This window comes from Salvelinus sp. IW2-2015, linkage group LG17 (genome assembly GCF_002910315.2).
Source record: "Salvelinus sp. IW2-2015 linkage group LG17, ASM291031v2, whole genome shotgun sequence".
Lineage (NCBI taxonomy): Eukaryota > Metazoa > Chordata > Actinopteri > Salmoniformes > Salmonidae > Salvelinus > Salvelinus sp. IW2-2015.
This window is the reverse complement of record NC_036857.1, coordinates 30,691,937-30,715,137: the sequence shown is the minus strand read 5'-3', so window position 1 is coordinate 30,715,137 and position 23,201 is coordinate 30,691,937. Positions and strand designations below refer to the sequence as shown.

General features: G+C 43.5%; 1 protein-coding gene across 1 annotated transcript; it reads left to right on the top strand.

Moving 5' to 3' along the window:
• Positions 1-597: 597 nt before the first annotated feature.
• On the top strand, positions 598-19,091 carry pfkma (phosphofructokinase, muscle a). Its single transcript, XM_070448083.1, has 22 exons — positions 598-769; positions 2,546-2,619; positions 2,903-2,980; positions 3,542-3,731; positions 5,689-5,854; positions 8,336-8,489; positions 8,661-8,756; positions 13,219-13,311; positions 13,512-13,641; positions 13,872-13,932; positions 14,062-14,125; positions 14,240-14,386; positions 14,833-14,903; positions 15,070-15,157; positions 15,435-15,587; positions 16,591-16,755; positions 16,987-17,048; positions 17,214-17,325; positions 17,466-17,565; positions 18,085-18,190; positions 18,614-18,819; positions 18,960-19,091. Exons 1-21 carry the CDS (start codon positions 688-690, stop codon positions 18,801-18,803), a joined length of 2,382 nt encoding a protein of 793 aa, XP_070304184.1. The 5' UTR covers positions 598-687; the 3' UTR covers positions 18,804-18,819; positions 18,960-19,091.
• Positions 19,092-23,201: the final 4,110 nt, after the last annotated feature.

Genomic DNA, 23,201 nt, shown 5'->3' with positions numbered 1-23,201 from the left:
TCGGTGCTGGGTGTATCAAAACATAAGACATGCAGTCTACTAGCAGTATCCTGATGTGGGTAGAGTCGCATTTGTTATTTCTTTGGAACACAGGGGCCCTTCAAGGTCTCTGGTCTCAGAGATAAATTATATGATTATAATGTATTATAATTTATTACAGTTTTAAATGTTCATATTTTAATCCCTCAAGCATGTTTTAAATGTATCCTACATTCTATCATATGTTCTGTTACTGTGCCCTCTAGGAGGTGACAGTCACTGTGATGTATATTTAGTTCAGTCATGAGGTGTGTGTGTGTGTGTGGATGTGTTTAACTATACTTGTGGGGACCAGAATAGTAAACAAACAGAAATTGACCAATTGGAGACATTTTTAGTCCCCGCAAGGTCAAATGTTATTTCTAGAGGGTTGAAGTTAGAATTAGGGTTAGGAGCTAGAGTTAGGAATAGGTTAGGGGTGAGGGAAAATAGGATTTTGAATGCGACTGAATTGTGGGTCCCCACACGGTCAGTAATACAAGACTGTGTGTGTGTGTGTGTGAGAGATTCGGGGGCAGGGCTATAGGGCAGTGTCCTTTATAAAGCCAGTGACCTTACCATTCTCTCTTGAGAAACAGGGTAGCAGCCAATCTATCCCTTTCCTTCCTTAGTGCCACCACCTAGTTGGTGTGGAGCCCTGTGGACACCATGTCACATACAAGCATGGATCCAACCAAGATGGGCATCGGCCGGTCTATAGCCGTGCTGACGTCTGGTGGTGATGCCCAAGGTAAGAAGTGTGTGTGACGTCAGAGAGACAGTGTGTGTGTGTCTGTGTGTGCCTGTAACTTTGTGTGCCTGTAACTGTGTCTAGGTTTTTGTATGTGGTGTGTGTCAGTGTTAGTACTGCAATAGTCTGGGTTTGACTGTGAGGACCTCCAGCTCTGTAGGTGAAATCAAATCATCCCAGTTTATATTAACTCAACACCCCGAGTTGAATTATTGAGTTAGGGCTGGAGTTATCTCTGAAGAACATCCAAAGCAAGCTAAAAGCAGCCAAAGAAGGGTTGGGCGACTGAGCGATCAGTTATGCCAGTTAGATTCTGGAATTATGTGTCTTCATGGTCACTTAGTCCCAGAGGTCAGGTGTCAGGAGTTGATGAATGTCTTTAGCTTTTAGGTTTGTGGTGGTCAGGGCAGTGAGGACGATGTGATGAGTACAGCGTGATAGCTTTCCTGTACCCTTAGAGCCACGGGACTTTTTAGGCTGACACCCGATACAGATAACTTAACTACCCAACTTGACCAGGATCTCAAATTGGCAATATCTACACAAACATTGTTGACCTGCATCTTTCCCTAGCAGGGTATACTTCTTATCTTGAAGTTGCATAACTTATGCTTCAAATTTGTGTACTACTCCATGATTGTTGAGAGACAAAAAAAGTAGAGTAAAATGAGACTGTAGTTTACTGGCAATGTCATATAACTACATTTCAGTAATGCTGACTGTGTTTATAGTTTAAATTCACAGAATACCTTAGCTGGCCCACCAGTAAATACCATTACATGATATTTATTTGGACAGATCTCAACTAAGTTGTTGCAAGATACATTGCCAGTGCGGCTAGGTATAGGGTGTAGTGGCTATTAAACAATATATATTATGACTGATGTTTGTCTAGCTGTTGTATCATCATTGTAAATAAGAATTTGTTCTTTAACTGACTTGCCTAGTTAAATAAAGGTAAAAAAATAAATACAATTAAAACCATTGCTAGATAGATGATTCCAAATGTGTCCCGTAACCTTTTCTCTAAGCCACTGTTATCTCCCGCCTATTCCCCGTCCGACTCCCCCTCTAATTTGGTGTTAATTTTAGACCCTCTGACCTTTTTTGTGGAACGTCATGGTATGGAGGCTATGGCCACGCTCTTCTCTCAGCTGCTCTACTGTAACAAGAGACGGTCCCGTACCATGCTTGTCTACCAACCAACCAATCACAACACGCACCCACACATCTTGGCCTTTTAGTGTTCTGAACATGGAGAGAAGATAGAGTACAGTCTACAGATCTGTTTACAGACATGACACCTCTCTATTCCAATTCTGAAAATAAGTTTATGAGCCATTTTGGATGTGTCAGCCGGACGTTGTAGCCAAAATACTCTGAGCACAAAACACAAATGTCAAGGGACTTGATACCCATATGTCAATGGTTGATACACATAAAATATATGTGTATAAAGCATCGATATATGGGTATCAAGGGACGTAGGGGCTATAAAAGTCATATTAATGTGTTTGATGACAATGCTGAAACCCAAATGTAAACTTGATTTAGTCTTAATGTTAGTATTCGTTAAACGGGTTGTTTTACGCCATTACTACTGTACTGCCACTGTGAGATGTGGCCCTGTGTACGTCACAGTTTGGCTTTGACAAGCTGCTCGTTATTGTGCATTGCACTTTACTGAAAGCCTGCAGGTGTAAGACTTTATAACTTGTTATAAGCATGTATAAGCCTTCAGTCAATCCTGTTTGTCTGTCTATCTGTGACTATCAGGTATGAACGCGGCCGTGAGGGCCACAGTCAGAGTTGGTATCTACACCGGAGCCAAGGTCTACTTTGTTCATGAGGTAAAGTCATACAGTAGTATCATAGAATCACAGTTCTGTTATCCAAGTTTATTCACTTGCTAATGTGTTGCCTATCATTGCTGACCACCCACAGAGTCCTCTACTATCCATTCTATCCTGATTACCATTGTGATTTATCTGACTGAAYTTTTAAGAATTTCCCCCCAAAATGGATTCTATCACAACCCACATTGAGAGAGAAGTCGTGTGGCTGCAGTAGCATGGTGTTGTCTCCCATTTCAGAAGATAATGGAGTTTGTATTTGTGTTGATGATGTGTGCAGGGTTACCAGGGTCTGGTGGACGGAGGAGACAACATCAAACTGGCCACCTGGGAGAGTGTGTCCATGATGCTGCAACTGGTGAGTCCTGTTATCACACACTCACAAGCACTGATGCCAATACAGTACACAACTGTCATAAGCTGTCATTGTCTAGAGAGGGTATTACAGTAAATGAATGACAAGAAACCAAGAGTACTGGTTTATTTTAATATTAGAGACGGATACAAACACACAACCAAAAGTGTTCATAGATGGATAGATGATGTCTACTGTAACTAAGGGAGAGCAGGGGTCGGCTCCAGTAATACAAGCTGACCTCCACGTACACAGGGTGTTTTAAGTTGAGTTTGGATGTGGCCAGACACCATGGAAAGATCCCAGCAGGGTGTGATTACGGAGCTGCCTCTCTTTAATGATAGCCTGACATATTCTCAGTGCTCAAACTGGCCTAGAGTTGAGCTGTAGATGAGATGCAAGATTCACATGCATCACTATAAATCACGTTTCACGTTTAGAATAGTTAAAAACACTGTTGTTTCGGCCATCTGGGTCTTCAATGATTTTTAACAGCCTCCACCAAATTCGGGTCCACAACTTTGTCCATTACTTCTTCTAATTCTATGAGTCTCTCTCTACCAGGGTGGCACGGTCATCGGCAGTGCCCGCTGCATGGACTTCAGAGCCAGGGAGGGCCGCATGAAGGCTGCCCTGAACCTGGTCAAGCTGGGCATCACCAACCTGTGTGTGATTGGGGGTGACGGTAGCTTGACCGGAGCTAACCAGTTCAGGAAGGAGTGGGCCACTCTGCTGGTCGACCTGGTCAAAGCCGGTAAGACTGAGCCCCCGAACCCTGGGAACCATAGGAAAGCCCTAAGAACTTTGAGTGTATTGCAGACATTGGTTCAAATAGTATTTGTTTTCTTCCAAAATTCTTTGATCGTTTGATTGAGTCTGCCTGGAGTGCCAGATTGGCAAGTTTGCACTTTTTAGGCTATTCCATTGGTTCCATGGTGCCAGGAAAACTCAGTCAAGCACAAAAAAAGTATTTGAAAGAAAACATACAGTTGAAGTCGGAAGTTTACATACACTTAGGTTGGAGTCATTAAAACTTGTTTTTCAACCACTCCACAAATTTCTTGTTAACAAACTATAGTTTTGGCAAGTCGGTTAGGACATCTACTTTGTGCATGACACAAGTAATTGTTTACAGACAGATTATTTCACTTATAATTCACTGTATCACAATTCTAGTGGGTCAGAAGTTTACATACACTAAGTTGACTGTGCCTTTAAACAGCTTGGAAAATTCCAGAAAATGACATCATGGCTTTAGAAGCTTCTGATGGGCTAATTGACATAATTTGAGTCAATTGGAGGTGTACCTGTGGATGTATTTCAAGGCCTACCTTCAAACTCAGTGCCTCTTCGCTTGACATCATGGGAAAATCTAAAGAAATCAGCCAAGACCTCAGAAAAGAAATTGTAGACCCCCACAAGTCTGGTTCATCCTTGGTAGCAATTTCCAAACGCCTGAAGGTACCACCTTCATCTGTACAAACAATAGTACGCAAGTATAAACACCATGGGTCCACGCAGCCGTCATACCGCTCAGGAATGAGACGAGTTCTGTCTCCTAGAGATGAACGTACTTTGGTGCGAAAAGTGCAAATCAATCCCAGAACATCAGCAAGGGACCTTGTGAAGATGCTGGAGGAAACAGGTACAAAATAATCTATATCCACAGTAAAACGAGTCCTGTATTGACATAACCTGAAAGGCCGCTCAGAAAGGAAGAAGCCACTGCTCTAAAACCGCCATAAAAAATCCAGACTACGGTTTGCAACTGCACATGGGGACAAAGATCGTACTTTTTGGAGAAATGTCCTCTGGTCTGATGAAACAAAAATAGAACTGTTTGGCCATAATAACCATCGTTATATTTGGAGGAAAAAGGGGGAGGCTTGCAAGCCAACGAACACCATCCCAACCATGAAGCACGGGGGTGGCAGCAGCATGTTGTGGGGGTGCTTTGCTGCAGGAGGGACTGGTGCACTTCACAAAATAGATGGCATCATGAGGTAGGAAAATTATGTGGATATATTGGAAGTAACATCTCAAGACATCAGTCAGGAAGTTAAAGCTTGGTTGCAAATGGGTCTTCCAAATGGACAATGACCACAAGCATACTTCCAAAGTTGTGGGAAAATGGCTTAAGGACTACAAAGTCAAGGTATTGGAGTGGCCATCACAAAGCCCTGACCTCATCCTATAGAAAATGTGTGGTCAGAACTGAAAACGTGTGTGCGAGCAAGGAGGCCTACAAACCTGACTCCGTTACACCAGCTCTGTCAGGAGGAATGGGGGAAAATTCACRCAACTTATTGTGGGAAGCTTGTGGAAGGCTACCCTAAACGTTTGACCCAAGTTAAACAATTTAAAGGCAATGATACCAAATACTAATTGAGTGCATGTAAACTTCTGACCCACTGGGAATGTGATGAAAGAAATAAAAGCTGAAATAAATAATTCTCTCTACTATTATTCTGACATTTTACATTCTTAAAATAAAGTGGTGATCCTAACTGACCTAAGACAGGGAATTTTTACTAGGATTAAATGTCAGGAATTGTGAAACTGAGTTTAAATGTATTTGGCTAAGGTGTATGTAAACTTCCGACTTCAACTGTATACTATTTAAGCCCAGGTCTGGTTACATTGGTGGAACGGCTGCTGAATATGACTGACAGTGTATGACTGACTACTTTGTTACCATGGTTGCTCTACAGGTAAAATTACAGATGACGAGGCCCGGAAATCGTCCCACCTGAACATCGTAGGCATGGTGGGTTCTATCGACAATGACTTCTGTGGGACAGACATGACCATCGGGACTGACTCTGCTCTGCACCGCATCATAGAGGTGGTGGATGCCATCACCACTACCGCACAGAGGTGAGGAGAGGTCATCACTGTCACGAAAATTTGCAACTGTGCGTACACAACACAAGCAGACACACACACAGTTGATGGGTTTAATTACTGTCAGTAACAACTTGGACATAAACGGCAGCCTGACACACACGCATGCACAATCTAGTGCTGAGTGATTAGTGCTTTTTAAAGGTTGGTTCGGTTTCAGTTGGATTATTTAAAAAATAATCATGGTTTTTGATTTCTGTTTCAATCATTTTTTTAAACACTAAATGCATTATGATAAAATGACATTAAAATGATTTTAGAGCTTTTTCAATTGCTAAAACGTAGAAAATATCCCATTGTCTCTGTTAGGTAAATTGGGTATAAATCAATAGAAAAAGAGGAAATTACTATGAAATAATGAAATATTTCAGTTGTGTATATTACTTAGTTTTTATTTGATTACTTAATTTTTTGTATTCCTTATAGTCATCATCTCATCTCTGCTAAGGCATGTGCAGCCAGCCAGCCAGCCAGCCAGCCAGACATCCATCTAACGTTATCTCTGTACTGTTTTTAGTCATCCTATTTATGCTGCAGAGCTGTCTGACTAAATAATTTGACCTGTTATTCAAAGTAGATAAGCCAAGGCATACTTTCACGAACTGTCTCTATCCCTCTCATTGTTCTGTTGTGTACATTCCTCTCGCATGCGGTCTGTGTGTATCTAACCTAATTTAGTAGGCATATGAGTGTATCCATCTCTGTTCAAGCCGGGAACGGGGGCAATGGATTAGGGTTATTGTAGTTAATTACCATGTTTCTGCACTGAACTAGGTTGAATATTTGCTTAATGGAAACTACAACTCCCTTCAGCCCAGCATCTCACATAGTTCTTGACTTGATTTCTTTCGTGAATGATTTGATTTCTCTCTAGAGCAAACGACACCGTTGGGCTCACAAAAAAAAAAACGGAACTAAATGGAATTCAAGTACTTGAACCAACACTACAGGTCAAAAGTTTTAGAACAACTACTCACTCAAGGGTTTTTCTTTATTTTCTAAATTGTAGAATAATAGTGAAGACATCAAAACTATGAAATAACATATGGACATATGGAATCATATAGTAACCAAAAAAGTGTTAAACAAAGCATATTTTATATTTGATGTTCTTCAAATAGCCACCCTTTGCCTTGATGACAGCTTTGCACACTCTTGGCATTCTATCAACCAGCTTCACCTGTCTTGAAGGAGTTCCCACATATGCTGAGCACTTGTTGGCTGCTTTTCCTTCACTCTGCAGTCCGACTCATCCCAAACCATCTCAATTTGGTTGAGGTCCGGTGATTGTAGAGACCAGGTCATCTGATGCAGCGCTCCATCACTCTCCTTCTTGGTAAAATAGCCCTTACACAGCCTGTAGGTGTGTGTTGGGTCATTGTCCTGTTGAAAAACAAATCATAGTCCCACTAAGCGCAAACCAGATGGGATGGCGTATCGCTGCAGAATGCAGTGGTAGCCATGCTGGTTAAGTGTGCCTTGAATTCTAAATAAATGACAAATGTCCATTGGTCGTGTTTATTGGCCCAAGCAAGTCTCTTCTTATTATTGGTGTCCTTTAGTAGTGGTTTCTTTGCAGGAATTCGACCATGAAGGCCTGTTTCACACAGTCTCCTGTGAACATTTGATGTGGAGATGTGTCTGTTACTTGAACTCTGTGAAACATTTATTTGGGCTGCAATTTCTGAGGCTGGTAACTCTACTGAACTTTTCCTCTGCAGCAGAGGTAACTCTGGGTTTTGAAATTCATGTGGCGGTCCTCTTGAGAGACAGTTTCATCATAGCGCTTGATGGTTTATGCGACTGCACTTGAAGAAACTTTCAAAGTTCTTGAAGTTTTCCGTATTGACTGACATTCATGTCTTAAAGTAATGATGGACTGTCGTTTCTCTTTGCTTATTTGAGCTGTTCCTGCCATAATATGGACTTGGTCTTTTACCAAATAGGGCTATCTTCTGTATACCACCCCTACCTTGTCACAACACAACTGATTGGCTCAAACGCATTAAGAAGGAAAGAAATTCCACAAATTAACTTTTAACAAGGCACATCTGTTAATTGAAATGCATTCCAGGTGACTACCTCATGAAGCTGGTCGAGAGAATGCCAAGAGTGTGCAAAGCTGTCATCAAGGAAAAGGGTGGCTATTTGAAAAATCTCAAATATAAAATATATTTTGATTTGTTTTACACTTTTTTGATTACTACATGATTCAATATGTATTATTTCATAGTTTTGATGTCTTCACTATTATTCTCCAATGTAGAAAATAGTAAAAATAAAGAAAAACCTTTTGAATGAGTAGGTGTTCAAAAAGTTTTCTTTTTATGTCTGTCAGTGGGCTAAATACATTTTGGTTAATCACTCAGCACTATGTCGCTCACACATCCTGTTTCAGTTTTCTCCTCTGAACCTGGTTTATAACAAAGATGGTTATTATTTTGTTCTCCTCAGTCACCAGAGGACCTTCATCCTGGAGGTGATGGGTAGACACTGTGGCTACCTGGCCCTAGTGACTGCTCTAGCCTGCGGTGCTGACTGGGTGTTCATCCCAGAGATGCCCCCAGATGAGGGATGGCAGGGGCATCTGTGCAGGAGACTGGCTGATGTAGGTTTACATGCCCAGACAGATTAACTTCTGACCTGAAAGATTCCTTTATCCATTTGGAATTACATTTTAAACACACCACATTACAACATCATTTCTAATCCCACTCATCGGTTTCCATCGTTGGTACCTAATCATCAGCTGACATCTTGTGTCTTTGGTCTCTGACAGCAAAGAGCCAGAGGATCTCGTCTCAATGTGATTATTGTGGCTGAGGGAGCTATGGACCGAGATGGAAACCCCATTAGCTCTGAAGACATCAAGAAGGCAAGCTCTCCCTCATATTACTATATCTCGCAGTTGAAATGAGTTTGTTTGCTTGCTTTTTTAGGACCTCTTTTAGCGTTGCTTCATCCACCCACCGGCTCACTCTCTGGGGACGAGGTTACTTCAAATCAAAGATAATCGGTCACGTACACAGATTTTCATATGTTTTTAACAGCTGCAGCGAAATACTTATGTTACTAGCTCCAACAGTGCAGTAGAATGTCTTGCAAATACAATACAATTCCCACAAAACAAAAAAAATCTAAACAAGATATCAAGAAATAACATTCCACGGAGATATATTAGAGTCAGCATGTGTGAGAATCCAGAATATAAATACGTGATGTGTATAGACGGTATATAATTTGGAAAAGGAAATGGTACGTACAGTAATAGTATTAGGATGAGAACAGTTGCTGCTGCTCCAGTTTCAACTGTTCTGCCTGCGGCTATGGAACCCTGACCTGTTCACCGGATGTGTTACCTGTCCCAGACCTGCTGTTTTCAACTCTCTAGAGACAGCAGGAGCGGTAGAGTTACTCTGAATGATCGGCTATGAAAAGCCAACTGACATTTACTCCTGAGGTGCTGACCTGTTGCACCCTCGACAACACCTGTGATTATTATTATTTGACCCTGCTGGTCATCTATGAACATTTGAACATCTTGGCCATGTTCTGTTGTAATCTCCACCCGGCACAGCCAGAAGAGGACTGGCCACCCCTCATAGCTTGGTTCCTCTCTAGGTTTCTTCCTAGGTTCTGGCCTTTCTAGGGAGTTTTTCCTAACCACCGTGCTTCTACACCTGCATTGCTTGCTGTTTGGGGTTTTAGGCTGGGTTTCTGTACAGCACTTTGAGATATCAGTTGATGTAAGAAGGGCTTTATAAATACATTTGATTTGATTTGCCTTCGGAAAGTATTCAGACCTCTTCACTTTTCACACATTTTGTTATGTTACAGCCTTATTCCAAAATTGATTAAATGTATTCCCCCCCTCAATCTACAATACCCCATAATGACAAAGCAAAAACTGTTTTTTAGAAATGTTTGCAAATGTATAAAAAAACTAAACAGGAAATATCATATTTACATAAGTATTTACCCTTTACTCAGTACTTTGTTGAAGCACCTTTGGCAGTGATTACAGCCTTGAGTCTTCCTGGGTTTGACGCTACAAGCTTGGCACACCTGTATTTGGGGAGTTTCTCCCCTTCTTCTCTGCAGATCCTCTCAACCTCTGTCAGCTTGGATGGGGAGCGTCGCTGCACAGCTATTTTCAAGTCTCTCCTGTCGTGACCTGACTTTTTAATTAACGTGATGACTGTTATTTATCAAATCAACTAACTACAATAGTCACCGATTTTAAATTAATCATGTAACAATTAACTCATTAGGAATTTGGGGCACCATGGGAAAAGTTGTTTAACGAGTTACCATCTCCCGGATTAAACTCTGAAGATATATAGATATCTCTTACATCAATAACTTAATCATTACCTGATATCAGTCTCATTCTGAACGTCGCAGACCTCTTGAATCCGCAAGAACCCCAGCATTTTCTGATCATTCAATACTACATCAATTGATTTAACTATTTATTTACTAACTAACTAAATAATAATACAGAATACACATATACACTTACATGAGATAAAAGTCCCTAGTGGACTGACATGATATGATGCCTTGTTACACAATGGAAAGGGGGTGGGGAAAGATAGAGGAGGAGACAAAGAGAGACAACACTTACATTTGGAAACTATCTCACAGTAGTTAGAATAATTAGCACCCTAACCACCGCCCATTCGCATAAGAAATGCAATGTACATATTTACGCGTAGAGGTCTTTGTTTGTCCTTTCTCTGTTGAACCAATCAACCCTTCTATGGGGACGGGGTAGTTGTAGTTCACACTTCGGTGTAAGGCTTCGCTTGTCCACCAGAGGTCACAATGTCCTTAGTTGTAGAGCTTCTCTGGTAGTGGAGGGTTCAAATAGAGCAGACTGAGATGGGATTTGTTCCTTCCCACCTTGTGTCTTTAGTTAAAGTTCTGGGACCACTTTTACATGCACAGCTGCAGACTGTGAATGTTTCTGGTCTCGTAGTGGAGGTTATCTTCTCCCCTCGTGTTGGCTTTCAGAGTTTCCAACCATTTCGTAACATTCAGTTTACGCTGTCCGTCTGCTGGTCTGATATGCTAATTCTCAGTGAGTCCTTTTATTTAAGCACTCCGGTTGGAAAGGTGGTTCCATCACACTGATATGCTCTTCTGACCTCATTAGGGGCGTGGCTAAGTTAATGTGCAACGGACATGAAAAAACATTCTCATTCGAAAACGAAAGTCACATTCATATCTTAACAACAATAGTTCCATCATTCTTCATATTGTATTAACATCATATTGGATGGAAACTTGAAAGCTAGAATGTGTTTCCTTCCTAAGTTACAGAATTTTTGTTGTATAGTTTGGAAAGCAATATGACAGGATTATTCTTTGGTCCGTAGGGATCTAATCTTAACATTCGTATCTTTATAATGTTCCAAATTTCACTCTTTGGGTGTTATAGTTTTGGCGGCAAAATCTTCTCTCTAACAAAGTCATTCCAATCTTGCTACTAGAGAGCCAGAAGGAGAGTTCTTTCTCACTTGATTTACGACAGGGTGTGAAAGTGTCATAAAACTGGCCAAGCCCCCCCCCCCCCACCGGCTATCTGTCGGCCATTTGCCAAGCTGATCTGAGGCCTTGGATCCTCGACCAGGAGAGTCATGACACAACAGAGATGTTCGATCATGTTCAAGTCTGGGCTCTGGCTGGGCCACTCAATAACATTCACAGACTTGTCCAGAAGCCACTCCTGTGTTGTCTTGACTGTGTGCTTAAGGTCGTTGTCCTGTTGAAAGATGAACCTTCGCCCCAGTCTGAGGTCCTGAGCACTCTGGAGCAGGTTTTTATCAGGGATCTCTCTGTACTTTTCTCCGTTACCAAAACAGAAATGTTTTGGTACCCTTCCCCAGATCTGTGCCTCGACACAATCCTGTCTCGGAGCTCTACAGTCAATTCCTTTGACCTCCTGGCTTGGTTTTTTCTCTGACATGCACTGTCAACTATGGGACCTTTTATAAACAGGTGTGTGCCTTTCCAAATCATGTCCAATCAACTGAATTTACCACACATGGACTCCAATCAAGTAGAAACATCTCAAGGATGATCAATGGAAACAGGATGCACCTGAGCTCAATTTTGAGTCTCATAGCAAAGGGTCTGAATACTCATGTAAAAAAGGTATTTCTGTTTTTATTTTTAATAAATGTGCAAAAATGTCAAATCTGTTTTCACTTTATCTTTATGGGGTGTGTGTGTGTAGATTGATTAGGATTATTATTTTTTCATCCATTTTAGAATAAGGCTGTAACGTAACAAAATGTGGAAAAAGTTAAGGGGTCTGAATACTTTCCGAATGCACTGTACATACACAGTGAGTAAACAACAGTATATAAACAGAATATGATGTGACGAGCTCTATACATGAGGCATTAGTCTCACGGTGCAGGGCTGAGTGTCTGGCAGGTAGCCAGCTAGTGATGGCTGTGCAACAGTCTGATGGCCTGGTATAGAAGCAGTTTCTCGGTCTCTCGTCCCGGCTCTGATGCACCTGGACCGTCTCTGTCTGCTAGGTGGTAGCAGAGTGAACATACCGTGGCTTGAGTGGCTGAGGTCCTTAATGATCTTCTTGGCCAGGCAGCGTGCCCCCGAGGATGTGTTTGGCTGACCGCACCACCCTCTAGAGAGCCATGAAGGTGGTGCAGTTGCCGTACCAGGCGGTGTTGCAGCCCGACAGAATGCTCTCAAAGGTGCATCTGTCAAAGTTTGTGAAGGGCTAGGTGTGTGACTGTTGAAACGTTTGAACGAAATTGGGATCCTTAACGTTAAGAAAAATTCCTAACTGTAAAACTATGTTTTTTATTAAAATGTTTACATAGATGCAGAAAATAAACAGCATATTGGGTCCATTTCTGCAACAACTAAGAGTGTTCAGGTCCTCAGTGATGTGCACGCCAAGGAACTTGACGCTTTTGACCCTCTCCACTGCGGGCCCTGTCGATGTGGATGGCTTTTCCTGGTACCACTCCGCTAGGGCTCTAACCTCCTCCCCTGTAGGCTGTCTCATTGTTGTTGGTAATCAGGCCTACCACTAATGTCGTCAGCAAATTTGATGATCAATTTGACAACTGGAAGACACACAAGATGCTAACCCACAACAACCCTCCAGATACCAAGGGGGGACAACAGCTACACAATTAACACATTAAATTACTTAAAAGACTATTAAACTGACAGAACAATGTGTCAGCATATCTTTGCCCACAATAGGGCCGATTTCTCAAATAATACCTCAGTGTTGAATACGGTTAAACTGCCGATTGCTAACAGCTCTTTATGTGTGCTTCTTACATTTGTAGCTGGTGGAGAAGAATTTGGGCTTTGACACCCGTACCACTGTCCTGGGACACGTGCAGAGAGGCGGCACTCCCTCAGCCTTCGACAGAATCCTGGTAGGTCTCTCTGTCTGTCACTGTGCGTATGAGCATGTCTAAATGTGTGATGTGTTCTCCCTCCTCCCCATGGCAGCAGGATGGGTGTGGAAGTGGTCATGGCTCTGTTGGTGTGTCTTTGTGTGTATCTAGCTACGGTGTGTCGTGATTGTGTTTGACCGTGATGTGTGTGTCTAACCCTGGTGTGTGTTCTCCCCCAGGGCAGCAGGATGGGTGTGGAGGCTGTGATGGCCCTGTTAGAGGCCACTCCAGAGACCCCGGCCTGTGTGGTCAGTCTGTCCGGTAACCAGGCCGTCAGGCTGCCCCTCATGGAGTGTGTCCAAGTGGTCAGTATCAGTCACTAAGCCACATCAACTGTTGTATGTGTGCCATTCAAACGGGTTCATCATAGATCTGAGCACTTTTGCTGTCATTTCAACAAGAATTTAATTGACTACTAAAGGGTTTTGATTATTATATGGCAGAAAAAAACAATGACATGGAGTGAGATGGCAGATGATTCAACTTCTATGTAAATTTGCATTAATGATCGCTCCCCCCCCCTCCCCCCCCAGACTAAGAGGATGTGACTACTGCCATGGCTGAGAAGAGATGGGAGGATGCTATCAAGCTCAGAGGAAAGTAAGAACACTACCCTACTTTTACCACTCTTACAATGGCTTCACTATTATTGAAACTAATCAGTCGGATGCCACATATGAACTTTATCACAGTCTACTAACACATCACTGTTTTGTTGGCTGTGTCCAGGAGCTTTGAAAACAACTGGAACACATACAAGATGCTGGCCCACATCAACCCTCCAGATACCAAGGTGGGGAACAACAGCTTCACAATGAACACATGAGTTTTGTTAAATTAAGACTCTAGCACTGACAAAAATCTGTCACCATTTTCTTCGTGTCACCTCTCCTCTCCTCCTCTTCAGAGCAACATTAACGTGGCTATAGTAAACATTGGTGCTCCATGTGCTGGTATGAATGCTGCTGTGCGTTCTGCAGTGAGGATCGGCATCATTCAGGGACACAACATGTTGGCCGTTCATGACGGGTTCGAGGGTCTCGCTCAAGGAAAGGTATATACACCCTATGCACTACACATTGCGTACTAGGCAGAGCCCATTCCTCTCAGCCAAAACTMCTCTTTTTATCAGGGCCCATATTCATAAAGCGTCTCAGAGTAGGAGTGCTGATCTAGGATCAGGTCCCTTTTGTCCATGCAACATCTAAAAGGCTCAACTGATCCTAGATCAACACTCTTGGATGCTTTGTGAGTACAGATCCAGGTCATCTCTAATCTAAATATAGAATAAGTGGCCTGGTACCAGAAGAGGCTGGTAGGAGGAGCTATAGGAGGACGGTATCAAACATATCCGTTTCATGTATTCCATTCTAGCCATTACAATGAGCCCGTCCTCCTATATCTCCTCCCAGCAGCCTCCTCTGCCTGGTACAGTAACTCTTGTCCAGTGAATCTGGAAACCTCAATCCCTTGACCCCTTGACTTTGTTGTCTTCCACAGATCGAGCCTATCACCTGGACTGGAGTGTCAGGCTGGACTGGAAAGGGGGGCTCTGAGTTGGGCACCAAGAGGTACTACTCAGAATGATTATTAGGATGCAGGATGAATACAGTGTAATAGTTTGTGTTGTCAGCAGGAGTGGAACTGAGGGGCACACATGTAAAATAATTTTTGGGGCAGTGATGCGTTAAATCACTGATATTTCACACAACTAACTAAATCGTCCTTTATTTGAAGAGTCCTTCCTTCTGAGTACATTGAGGAAATCAGCTTGACTATCGCTAAGTTCAATATCCACTCTCTGGTGATTATTGGAGGGTTCGAGGTAAGASTCAGAAGATTATCTCATCACATGCATGTCTTCTTTAATGTGTGGTTGTCTTACAATCACAAGTCAATGTTCTAAAAGTAGGTAAGTCATCCTGGATAAGAGAATTTGATAAATGATTAAAATGTAAATGTAATGTCTATGTGGAATCTCACATGTAACTACAAAAGACACATAAGCCCGGTACCTCAGTAGTGTAACCCCTGCTGCTCTTCTCTCGCCTCTCCTTCCCTCCCCTTTTTCCTCTCCTCTCTCCTCCTGTCCCCTCTCCCAGGCGTATATGGGTGGTCTGGAGCTGGTGCAGGGCAGAGATAAGTATGAAGAGCTGTGCATTCCCATGGTGGTCATCCCCGCCACTGTCTCCAACAACGTCCCCGGCTCAGACTTCAGTATCGGAGCTGACACAGCCCTCAACACCATCACCTCGGTCAGTACTGTAATACATCAACACATCACCTCGGTCAGTACTGTAATACATCAACACCATCGCCTCGGTCAGTACTGAATACATCAACACCATCACCTCGGTCAGTACTGTAATACATCAACACCATCACCTCGGTCAGTACTGTAATACATCAACACCATCGCCTCGGTCAGTACTGTAATACATCAACACCATCACCTCGGTCAGTACTGTAATACATCAACACCATCACCTCAGTCAGCACCGCAGTGCTAGCTGTGCCACCAGATATTCTGGGTTCGTGCCCAGGCTCTGTCGCAGCCGGCCGCGACCGGGAAGGCCCATTGGGCGGCGCACAATTGGCCCAGCGTCGTTAGGGAGGGTTTGTTCGGCAGGGATATCCTTGTCTCATAGCGCACTAGTGACTCCTGTGGCGGGCCGGGCGCAGTGCACGGTGTTTAGCGACACATTGGTGCGGCTGGGTTGGATGTGCATTGTTCAGTGCGGCTTGGTTGGGTTGTGTTTCGGAGGATGACAATGACACACTTAGTTATCTACCGGCCTCGTTCCTTTCTTTTAGCATGTGCGCGTAGTAAGTACACCATCATGTTTTCAGTACACATATCTTTTCAGATTCCACAATGATTATTCAGTTGTGGACTCTACATCACCACACTCCCTCTCTTGCTCTTGGTCCTCATCTTTGTAAGTCACTTTGTGTATTTTATCAGTTTCTTTATGAAAATATTTTGCGAACTCCATGACAGTAGATAAAGCAAGAGGCTATAGCAGCACACAAGTAGACTACGAATGAATGCTGGCACGGGCATACCTTGAGCTCGTGAAGTGAGCGCTACTTGGAGCAAAATTGGAGCGGGCGAGAAGGCTCCACGCTCCAGTTACAAATTGGGCAAGCTCCACTCCTCGCTCCGCTCCAGCTCCGCTCAGCTCACATACTCTGATGCTGTAAAACTGTCAGTCTCCCCCTCTTACCCCGTCTCCTCTCTATTCCCTGTCCCCTCAGACCTGTGACAGGATCAAGCAGTCAGCAGCAGGCACCAAGCGTCGTGTGTTCATCGTTGAGACCGCAGGAGGGTACTGTGGTTACCTGGCTACCATGGCAGGTCTGGCTGCTGGGGCTGATGCTGCATACATCTATGAGGACAAATTTGGTATTAGGGACCTGGAGGTGAGCTGAAGCAGGACACACACTTTCTTGCAGCTTCTCTCTCTCTCTCTCTTAGTCATGGACACTATTCCTGGAGAGGCGCTGTCAGTGGAGAATCGTCATTGAACATGCTTTCTAGTCCAGGACTAGGCTTAAGTTTCTCCTTTATGTAAAAGTATACATGGTACAAACTGGCCTCTATATAGTTTACATGGTACAAATGGGTGCTGACCGACTGGCTCTGGTTTACAGATGAATGTAGAGCATCTCGTGCAGAAGATGAAGACAGACGTGAAGAGAGGTTTGATTCTCAGGTGGGGTTCATTCAAGCATTCATTCATTCATTCATTTCATTATCTACCATGCTTGTACCTTTTCCAAAACCCCAAACTGCCATGCCACTTCAACAGTGTATATACACATTACATTCATGTTTAGATCTCATCTGTACACCTTTTGATTATTCCTCTGTGTGTCAGGAATGAGAACTGCAATGCAAACTACACCACCGACTTTATCTTCGCCCTCTACTCTGAGGAGGGCAAGGGCATCTTTGACTGCCGCAAGAACGTTCTGGGACACATGCAACAGGTCTGTGAACAGTGACAAGGCTGCATCCCCAAATGGCACCCTATTAGAAGTAGTAGAAGAGTGTCCCTAATATTATAGCTTTACCAGAACATACAGCAGGTCGACTTCAGATGCAGTAATAGAACCTTCCCTCTCCCCAGGGCGGCACCCCAACACCTTTCGACAGGAACTTTGGCACCAAGATGGGTTCCAAGGCTGTTTTGTGGATAACAGAGAAACTCAAGGAGGTCTATAGACACGGTAAGACAGACAGGCTGTGGGATGTCTCCAAATAGCCCATGTGTCTTAGTGGCAATTGTAATGTACACATACATAGAAGATAGGACGTAAAAAATAAATGTGTCCATTGATGGTACATTTTGTGTCCGTTGTATCCCTTGGTTTAATCTCGGAAACCCAGAACTAAAATCTTGCATAATTGCGTCAGATGCTTGATTAAGTTATGGGGGCAGACGTCTTAGAAAATATACTAGAATGAGGAGCTGAAGCAGGATGGTAGCTCCACCCCCCTCTCGCTGCATATTTCAGGCAAGTCTATGGGCCAAATGTCCCCTCTTCCGAAATTCGAAAGCCTGTGAAATCGTGATTTGTCCAAATGATCAGTGATGTATAAAATCTGCCAGACAGACGCTACGATACCATCCTCTGTTACGTGCGTTTGTCCACGTGAGATTACCACTGCTTTTACCTCACAAATTCATATACTTGGTTTTAAATCTCTGTCTCTGTGACAGTTAATCTTCTTCTTCTGTTCTCCAGGCCGTATCTTCGCTAACACCCCAGACTCTGCCTGTGTGCTGGGCATGAAGAAGAGAGCACTGACCTTCCAGCCTCTTGCTGAGCTGAAGGAACAGACAGACTTTGTGTAAGATCCTTTAAATCATATACATATTTTCAAAAATAAAATCTATGACGCTTAACTTGAAAGTGACAGTTGCTGATTATTCTATAATAATATAATATTTGCCATTTAGCAGACACTTTTATCCTAAATGACTTAGTCATGTGTGCATCCATTTTAAATATGGGTGGTCCTGGGAATTGAACCCACTACTGTGGCATTACAAGCGCCATGCCGTACCAACTGAGCTACAAAGGACCACTTTTTATATTGGCCTTTTCCAGAAATGAACCCTAGCACCTGTTATCACCATATTGCTATCCAATCCTTTCAGATATCCACAAGTGTCTAGGGGTAAGGGCAAGTGGTTGTTCCTGGACAGGGCCGAAATCATAACCATAACATTCCTATTAAGGCTTCTCTACCCCCCTCTGCTGTCCTGTCCAGGCACCGCATCCCCAAAACATCGTGGTGGCTGAAACTGAGGCCAATCATGAAGATCCTTGCTAAATACAACATCAGCCTGGACACATCTGAGCATGCCCACATGGAGCATGTTATCAATAAGAGGGTGTCGATGCCCGCGCCACTGATGAAGAAGGCATCTCCTCCCACGAAACACGAGGAGGAAGAGTAATTGTACTAAGTTACATGTATGTCAGTGGAGGGCTGGTGGGAGGAGCTATAGGAGGATGGGCTCATTGTAATGACTGGAATGGAATTAATGGAACAGTATCAAACACAAATATATGGAAACCACATGTTTGACTCCATTCCCTTTTTTCTATTCCAGCCACTAKAATGAGCAGTCCTCCTATAGCTCCTCCCACCAGCCGCCTCTGATGTATGTCTATATCAGGGTTCTCCAACAGGTCAATTGGAGCAGCCCACCAAATAGTAATAAAAAATACATGCACTTCCCAAATTGTTTAAAGTCAGTCTTGTGTGTTCATTTCATCACTTTTTTGATTGTGACTGCCCCATTGCGCTCTTTTTGCGAGAAGTGTGGAGGGACTCCTCTTGATGAATCAATGTCAGATGTTGGTTTTCACTGAATCTCAGTTTGGATATTTGGTAACAATTAGACTGGGAAAATGTTAGCTAAATTGAGGTGAGTGCTCGTGATAATCTTTATTCTAGTTTGCTCATATTCGCTGATTAGAACATTTTGCTAGTATGTTATGTAGCCTAACAAGTGTATTTTGCTCTTCACTCGGTAGTAGCCTGTCCTACACCCGACCTAATGCCTGTGATTTGACTGATAAATCAATATGGTTTTGTTTCACTGAATTTCTGTCTGTATATTGCTTAATTGATCTCTGGCTGGGCAAGTGGAGGTGGTGMTTCATTTATTTGTTAGCTCATCCATCACTGATCAGAAACATTTAGCAAGCAACAATATAGCTTAAATAATGTGTATTATCTTTGCTCGACCCACCTCGTAGTAGCCTTGCATAATCAATCCATCAAGCTGTGCGCGTTGTCTTAACTTAGCCTACTAATATATAATCAATCAATCATTCATGTCATTAGACAGCAAACGAGTCATTAATGCCTTTAAATACAATCAAGCATTTTATTATTATTATGTAATAATAACTAAAAGACTGGGCCGACCGCGGTTGGATTCGGGCTGAGAATGAGAACTCTGCACTGTCAAGTATCACACACCAAGCTCCCGGCTACTATCCAATCAAATCCACATTGACATTACCCCTAGTTAGTCACAACTGGCTTAAAACCCAAACGTAACAATATCTGTCAATACATTTCCAGCAATATTCCCCCTGTATGTCTGTGTGGTGTGCGCGTTTGCCTATCATTCACTTCGTATACCAGTTAGCGGAAATAACAATTGTCTTCTCCGTAGACAGAAAGACTTACCCCCAAACCTTCTCATTTTAATGTCAACTGCAAACCAGGCTTACCTGGCAGAATTATATCATGATTATTTGTCTCAATTGGGTTGGCTTTTGTTATGCAAACAGTTATGAGTTCCCAAACCACAAAAAATAAAACAGAGAAAACAGAACTCGGGAAAATACAAGGAGTGCATATTTCAAAGCTAGGAAAGCAATTATGAGTAGCTCATGTTTCATGATTTAACAGTAGCTCTCATGTTTCATGATTTAACAGTAGCTCTCGTGCTAGAAAAGGTTGGAGACCCCTGGTCTATATGGAGAAGGAAGAGGTGCATGAAGGGGTTAAAGTGAAGTACTGGCTTGCAGTCACCTCGCGAAAGTGCTAACTCTTTCGGGCATTCGTAAGCTAAATGTTGTGCAAAATGTGATGTCATGCATAGGAAAGACACCCAAAGTTGCTAATGTTCTCACTTCTCGCGCAAACTTGTCAAAGCTTGACCTCCCTCCAATACACAGACAAAACGTATGGACTGTTTCTTCTTCACCCCTGACTACTGTCACATTGATATCTTCCATAGGGCTACATTCATAACTATCACCGTTCCTACGATGTTGACTCAATGCTCAAGACTACTAATACTGGGATCCCCAGGAGGAGACAAGGACAAAGAAGGTAATGTGTTTTGGTCACCTTGTACAGTAAATGTCAATAAGCAAATAATAACTTGCATGGACTCACCTAAATAAGTTCAGGAGTAAAAATTGCATAGACTCATTCTGTGTGCAATAATATTGTTAAACATGATTATTGAATGACTACCTCATCTCTGTACTCCACGCATACAATTATCTGTAAGGTCCCTCAGCTGAGCAGTGAATTTCAAACACAGATTCAACCACAAAGAACAGGGAGGTTTTCCAATGCATCGCAAAGAAGGACACCTATTGGCAGATGGGTTAAAAAAAAGCTGACATTGAATATCCCTTTGAGCATGGTGAAGTTATTAATACACTTTGGATGGTGTATCAATACAGCCAGTCATTACAAAGATAAATGCGTCCTTCATAACTCAGTTGCCGGAGAGGAAGGAAACCGCTCAGGGATTTTACCATGAGGCCAATGGTGACTTTACATCAGTTAGAGTTTAATGGCTGTGGTAGGAGAAAACTGAGGATGGATCACCAACATTGTAGTCACTCCATAATACTATCCTAAATGACAGAATGAGAAGGAAGCCTGTACAGAATAAACATATTCCAAAATATGCATCCTGTTTGCAATAAGGCACTAAAGCAAAACTGCAAAAAATGTGTGGCTGGTGTCTGACAATTTTTAGGGCCTTCCTCTGACACGGGCTGGTATAGAGGTCCTGGATGGCAGGGAGTTCGGCCCCAGTGATGTACTGGGCTGTACGCCCTACCCTCTTTCGCGCGGATACCAAGAAGTTGCCATACCAAGCAGTGATGCAGCCAGTCAAGATCCTACCAATGGTGCAGTTGTGGACCATGATAGATCCTTAGTTATGTGGACACCCAGGAATTTTAAACTCTTAACCTGCTCCAATAGTGCCCCATCAATGTGAATGGGGGCGTGCTCAGCCCTCCGTTTCCTGTAGTCTATGATCAGCTCTTTTGTCTTGCTGACGTTGAGGGAGAGGTTGTTTTCCTGGCAGGTCTCTGACCTCCTCCATATAGGCTGTCTCATCGTCAGTGATCAGGCCTACCACAGTTGTGTTGTCAGCAAACTTAATGATGGTGTTGGGAGTTGTGCGCGGCCACGCAGTCGTGGGTGAACAGGTAGTACAGGAGGGGACTAAGCACGTACCCATGAGGGGCCCCCGTGTTGAGGGTCAGTGTGGCGGATGTGTTGTTGCCTACCCTCACTACTTGGGCGCGGCCCGACAGGAAGTCCAGGATCCAGTTGCAGAGGGAGGTTTTCAGTCCCAGGGTCCTTTGCTTATTGATGAGCTTGGAGGGCACTATGGTGTTGAACGCTGAGCTGTAGTCAATGAACAGCATTCTCACGTAGGTGTTCCTCTTGCCCAGGTGGGAGAGGGCAGTGTGTGTGTCTTCACTAATATTTTCAACCTCTCCCCGACCCAGTCTGTAATAACTAGATGTTTCAAGCAGACCACCATAGTCCCTGTGCCCAAGAACATCAAGGTAACCTGTCTAAATAACTACCGCCCGGTAGCACTGAAATCTGTAGCCATAAAATGCTTTGTAAGGCTGGTCATGGCTCACATCAACACTATCATCCTAGACACCGTGGACCCACTCCAATTCGCATAATGCCCCAACAGAACCACAGATGTCGCAATCTCTATTGCACTCCACACTGCCCTTTCCCACTTGGACAAAAGGAACACATACGTGAGAATGTTCATTGACTTCAGAACAAAGGGGGGGGTCAAAATTAACAGTCAGTATCTGGTGTGGCCACCAGCTGCATTAAGTACTGCAGTGCATCTCCTCCTCATGGACTGCACCAGATTTGCCAGTTCTTGCTGTGAGATGTTAGTCCTCTTCCACCAAGGCACCTGCAAGTTCCCAGACATTTCTGGGGGGAATGGCCCTAGCCCTCACCCTCTGATCCAACAGGTCCCAGACGTGCTCAATGGGATTGAGATCCGGGCTCTTCGCTGGCCATGGCAGAACACTGACATTCCTGTCTTGCAGGAAATCATGCACAGAACGAGCAGTATGGCTGGTGGCATTGTCATGCTGGAGGGTCATGCCCTGTAAAGCACAGCGTTGAGATTGCCTGCAATGACAACAAGCTCAATCCGATGATGCTGTGACACACTGCCCCAGACCATGACGGACCCTCCACCTCCAAATCGATCCCGCTCTAGAGTACAGGCCTCGGTGTAATGCTCATTCCTTCGACGATCAACGCGAATCTGACCATCACCCCTGGTGAGACAAAACCACGACTCATCAGTGAAGAGCACTTTTTGCCTGTACTGTTTGGTCCAGCAACGGTGGGTTTGTGCCCATAGGCGACGTTGTTGCCGGGGATGTCTGGTGAGGACCTGCCTTACAACAGGCCTACAAGCCCACATTCCAGCCTCTCTCAGCCTATTGCGGACAGTCTGAGCACTGATGGAGGGATTGTGCTTTCCTGGTGTAACTCAGGCAGTTGTTGTTGCCATCCTGTACCTGTCCCGCAG

What these genes read in the sequence shown, in the direction of transcription:
- pfkma (XM_070448083.1), top strand. Translation starts at nt 688, where the DNA reads ATGTCACATACAAGCATGGATCCAACCAAGATGGGCATCGGCCGGTCT. An exon ending in CAGCCTTCGACAGAATCCTG is followed by an intron (nt 13,312 to 13,511) that starts GTAGGTCTCTCT and finishes GTTCTCCCCCAG; the next exon opens with GGCAGCAGGATGGGTGTGGA. An exon ending in TTGGTATTAGGGACCTGGAG is followed by an intron (nt 16,756 to 16,986) that starts GTGAGCTGAAGC and finishes TCTGGTTTACAG; the next exon opens with ATGAATGTAGAGCATCTCGT.